Source organism: Phaethon lepturus, unplaced genomic scaffold (genome assembly GCF_000687285.1).
Source record: "Phaethon lepturus isolate BGI_N335 unplaced genomic scaffold, ASM68728v1 scaffold27581, whole genome shotgun sequence".
Lineage (NCBI taxonomy): Eukaryota > Metazoa > Chordata > Aves > Phaethontiformes > Phaethontidae > Phaethon > Phaethon lepturus.
In genome coordinates, this window is record NW_010520224.1 from 29937 (window position 1) to 35212 (window position 5276).

A 5276-nucleotide genomic window follows, 5' to 3' on the forward strand; every position below is an offset into this window, starting at 1 on the left:
TCCTGCGCCTTCTGACATGGCTTTCTGATTGCGGCCAGTTATTTAACCACATGAGTCATCGCGCTGCTATGATATTTGTAGGTTCATACGTTAGGGCTAAAAAAGAATGAGATGACTACTGCAAACATTGCACCTGGTGTTCGGCTCGAAAATCTATGCATGAAGTATTCCTTCCAGTAAGCCTGCCCGTTTAGATCTAAAGAAACAGCGTTACTGATACTGGGTGATGTTCTGCAGCTTCAGCCAAATCTTCTGGAAATCCTACAGCTCATCCATAAAGTTTGTTATCAGTTGTATGATCAAAGACCTTGCCAAATGCTCCCTCCCCATGAGATGACAGTAACTTCCATTAATTACTCCTTATCAAACAGTTTTTCTATTACTCCCTTCAGAACTGATAGAAGACATAGTGCCCTCCAACTATTGAAAATTCTCTCGCTTGTCCTTTTATCCTTGATATGAGCATTTCTGGATTATTTCTAATAAATCTTGGAAGAGAGGTAGCCCTAGCCCCTTTGATGCTGACTACCATTGCCTGCTGACTTCAAATGACTCATGCCTGGTAGATGACGTCTTCCCACAAAACCTGGCAAACCATTCATCCCTAAAAAAGGGGTTTGTGAGTCCTCCCTCACTGCCCTCTCCCCAAACATACTTCACCTCGGCTCACTGCATCTTAGCATTATAGGTCATGGGTTTACAGATTCAGTTTGAATTTTTGCTTTTAAAGATTCGGAGCTTCTGTTTAATACTGGAATCCACCCACAAACACACAACGCTTTGTTGTAGGGAAAACTACTTAAAAAAAAAATCACTTTAAGTCAGCAAACAAGTTAATCCAGATTAGCTTTCTGCGCATAAAGTGCATTAATAACGCTTCTGTAGCGACCAAGGGCTGACCAGAGCCAGGACGTTGTCAAATAGCGAGGCTAATACAGATTACATGCTCCTAGGGCAGTGGCTTTAGCAAGACAACTCATTTTGGATCGAGCAGAACAGCGGCACAATCAGAGGAAGCCCCTGTTGGGCAGCAGAATAAATTGAAGAGCACGCAGTGAGTCCTTGGTGCGATATTTGGGCCTTTTTCAGGTAATTTCTAGCTAGCCTTAAAGCTCAGCAGTTGCAAAAAGGCTGCAAAAACTGAGGAGAAAATACATGCAAATCTGCAAGTCATTAACAAGCACTTTACTAATATGGCTGCTTAAAAATTAGTATGAATGGTGGTGCCTTTTTTATTCTTTAGGAGGACAAGGAAATCTTTGAAGAACACAATGACTTCACCAGAGCTTCCTGCAAGTGACTCCTGGACTTGTCTTGGCAGAAGACTGTGCATCGGCTGCTTCATAAATTATTACTTGGGAATATGAAAATGTTATGCCTGCTTGCTCTTGGAATCATGCAGCTTACACCGTGTTTATTTACCTTTAGAAAAATGAAATTTGCTCCCTGGAGGAACTGCCTCCCAGAGGGCTCAGACCCAGCGACGCAGCCACAAGGACTGAATTTTTGTCATATTTGACTACGTCGCCTGGCAGAGCAGGCTGAAGCAGCTCGATGCTATCGCAGTACAAATAACAAGTTTTATTTAAGTGTCTTTCCCTCAACGGGAACGTCTTTTCTGTTCTCTTCCAGAAACTTGGAAGCAGGGCAAAAATTCACCCATACATTAAGTAGCGCTGTCAACAGAATCTCTTACTTCTCTCAGCAAATGTGCTTGCCTCAGTGCTTCTCATGTGCAGCTCTGTTTTCTTTTGAAGCAAGCCACCCCCAGCCTCCTCCAAAGTACATTACTCGCAAACGTAGAAGACGATCTGCTGTAAAAGCAGCCAGTGTATAGCCCCAAGGGCTACCAGTATGCACACTCGTTGGCTTTGATGGCAATGACTTGAGCCTAGTGGCTAAGTGAGGGGACACAAAGCTCAGACTCGAAAGGGAGCTGTGGAAAGAACCCTGTATGCAAAATTTGCAATAGCAGAAAGCAAAAAAACTCTCACCCTAGCTCCATTAACATTTCCTAGGAGCAACGAGCCAATAAGCATGACAAGCAGCTACTGAATCCCTATTCTTGCGCACAGTGCTTGTGTTGGCAAAGCCGTGCGTTACGCCGACCGGTTGCAACTCTGCCGCAGCAACAGGCACGTGCGGCACTGCTGGATCCCAAGTGACACTGTGCAAACCCCTCGTTACAACTTCCTGTTGTGAATCAGAGCCGAAGAGGGGTGAGCGGAGCTTTTCCCAGCAGCTACTTACTGTGCGAGAAGCGTTGCGTGATGGGGGTGCCAGGGTAGGGGTAAGTGCGACTCTCCCACTGAATATTTCCTTCTTGCACTGCTTTGATAAAGCCGTGATAGCACTGATGGGCCACACCTAGGGAAAAACAAGATGTCAGCAAAATTTGGGGCACGTTTGGAACAAACCGTGCCTGCACAGTTGCATAAGCAGCTTGACAGCTATTATAAAGAACTCCTGTATTTAGATTATAAATACGTTGGTGGAAATTCAGAGGATTAAACAGAATAAAGAATAAGGACTCTGCAAATGTGGAAAATCAGCAACGTTCACCGAACTGATTCGCCGTGTTTCCAATATCTGTCAGCTCTAGCTTGGTAAAGCAAAGCCTTTGTGAAAAGTAAGCGCATCTGATGCCTTCGTGGAGCTGGTTTTCAGCCTCCCTGCTGCAATGCAAGCTTGCTGTCCCCTATCACACCCCCTGAGGAGCAGCTGCCCTTCCCTTAAGTGACCTTTGAGGACAAATAACGTGCAATAATGAATTTGTAAGAAAGTCCACGCAGCTACCCCACAGGAATCTAAAATAAATACGAGAGGAGACATCAGTGATAAAAGTCAGCGTGTCTTAAGTGAAAATATTCCTCCTTAGCTGTGCGAGGGAGAGGATCTGGCCAACAACAGCTCCTCTGCGGAGCAGGCCAGCCCCAGAGCCGCAATTAATTCTGTGTGTGGAGTACATGTGTCTGTGTTTGTGCTGAGAAGGGCCAGAGACTGCTCCCTGCGGAAAGAAAAGGGTCTGGTAAAGATTTACAACCACAGCAGCTCGGCAGATGCTCGGTGGCAACAGCTATGCTATGGCAGCTCTCACACTGAGGAGGCCATAACCTGCCAAGATTTTTTTCCCAAGGATTTGCTTACTTGAAGCCCCATGCCAGGAACACCTCCAGCAAGAAATCACACTCCGGGATAAGAAGCAGGAAGTTTTGGTTTTTTTTTTAATAAAATAAAATGAAGCCTGGGGTCCTCAAGCAGCTGGTCCCTGAGAGTCATGTGGGAAATGCAATCCGAACTATAGGATTTCATAGCAGATGTATCCTGACAAACAGGAAAAATAAACCTGAAAAAAAACACACATCAAGTGTGTACCTCAAGTGACCTCTCTGCTTTGCGGCAAGCAGGTTAGCAATTACACTCCCTTTTTTTGTGTGTGTGCTGTAATTGCTACAAAAATGGCACGGCTGCCCAGCATCACGCATCACTCGGACAACTCACTCCAATGCCACGTTGTGCCTCGGGCTGCTCATCCCTTCCCCTCCGCTCCAGGGATGTTTCCCACAGTCTCTTTTGGGGTGAATCACCGGGTGCTTGCCCTCTCCAGCTGCATCCTTTGCACCTCTTAAGGCCACTCCGGGAACAAGCACGTGTGAGAAAGCGCACCCAAGCAGCGACTCAAGGGCCGTGGACATTTGAAAAGACCTTTCAACAGGGCTGCTGCTGACCCAAAATTATGCAAAAAGAGTAATTTTGTGCAACGCTCACTTCTGAAGTATCTGTGTTGGGGTTTTTTTTTTAACCTCCAGCCTGTTAAACTCTGGGCAAGGCAGAAAATGCCTGGAATCTGAGCAATGCTTTCACATGTGCAGAGAAGTCCACAAATTAGACATCACCCCACACGCCAGCCAAAGGCGTTTCTCACCTGAACACCCGCTCTGCATTTTCCAGAAGAAACAAGTTACCCTCGTGCAGCAGCGTGCCTCGTTTCCTACAGATTTAACTGTGGTCTCCTCTTAAACAGCCTGTTTTTTAATGAAGCTTGCAATCAAAATGTGCGTCTCCAACAGAAACATAACATAAACCATCCAATGTATACAAAAAATAGCGAAGCAGACAGCTTTGCTCATATCCTTGTCCGAACTTTACCTACCTATTTCTCGTATCATATATATCTAGCATTAAAATATCCCCATAAGGCTTCAGAATTAATGCTGCACGGAGGCAAAGTGAAGTATCTGTATCTCAGGGCTACTCTTTCAGGAAGTCTGAATATGTAGATCTATATTAATGTAGATTTTGTACACCACTTATCTTCAGCAGAGCTGTAAGAACCAGACATGGTTTTATTTCCAGCCGAAAGCAAAAGCTTTAGGAACGTTAATTACTGAGCAAGACGCAAACGAAGCACAATTACAGCCACATTAGACATGGGACGCCGGCAACGGGGGACTGCTGTGCGGTGGAGAGGAAGCCTGAATTGCAAGGTCGACAGCACTGCACGTCAGCAGTGCACGGGGAGGACTCAAAAGCAATGTAAGCGAGCGGCTCCATCGTGAAAAACTTGGGCTTTTGCTCTTTTATACTTTAAAAGAGGCTGAGTATAAAAATTCTGCGCCGTTATTGGCAATGTCTTCAGCAAAGCAAGTGACCCAATGGCCGTAGCTATTTTTCTGCCATTTTGTGGAATATCCAATTTTTGAGTCAAAGGGGGAAAACAACAGGCAAGGCTAAAGCAAAAAGCAGCTAGGATATGAATCTGTGTTCCCACAATTAAAAAAAAAAAAGCACTCTCATTATATGTTTGTACCTTTGATTAGTCGATACCACTGTTTGCAGACAAGGGCAGCAGTTTTGTGCTCCTGATAGGGCGAAAGGAAGGAGAGGATATATTCCAAAACCTCTTCTGGGAGCTCCAACATTGATCTGTTATGCCTGGTCTCCTCGACCTCCAGCTCAGCATGCGGCTCATCATCTTGCTCCATCGTCCCTTCAACCACAGCGTCTTCTGGATCCACAGCCATGAAACTGTCATCTTCACTGTCCGAGGAACTGGCCATGGCATTCCACTTCACAGCTTTGGGGTGGCGGGGAGGGAAGATAAGAGTAAGGTCACAAAGAAAATCAATAGCATCAGAAACGCATCTGCAAGCTGTGCACGTTACACCAAAGGTCATCGAGCTCTACCCCTGCAAACTCCAAGCCGAGGACATGGTTTTTGCAAAGCTTTGAAGCAGGCTGCACAAGGTTTAGGAACACGCTTCTCTCCGTGGGTG

The 5276-nt window shown here is 45.7% G+C and overlaps 1 protein-coding gene across 1 annotated transcript in view; it reads right to left on the minus strand.

Annotated features, from left to right (window-relative positions):
- The window catches only part of FBXO42 (F-box protein 42), a 32554-nt gene extending 27494 nt beyond the window's left edge, over nt 1-5060 (minus strand). Inside the window, exons 1-2 of the mRNA XM_010297328.1 lie at nt 4811-5060; nt 2251-2367 (exon numbers count right to left, since the gene is read on the minus strand). Coding sequence (XP_010295630.1) covers nt 2251-2367; nt 4811-5060 — 367 coding nt within the window. The remainder of the gene's footprint in view (nt 1-2250; nt 2368-4810) is intronic.
- Nucleotides 5061-5276: the final 216 nt, after the last annotated feature.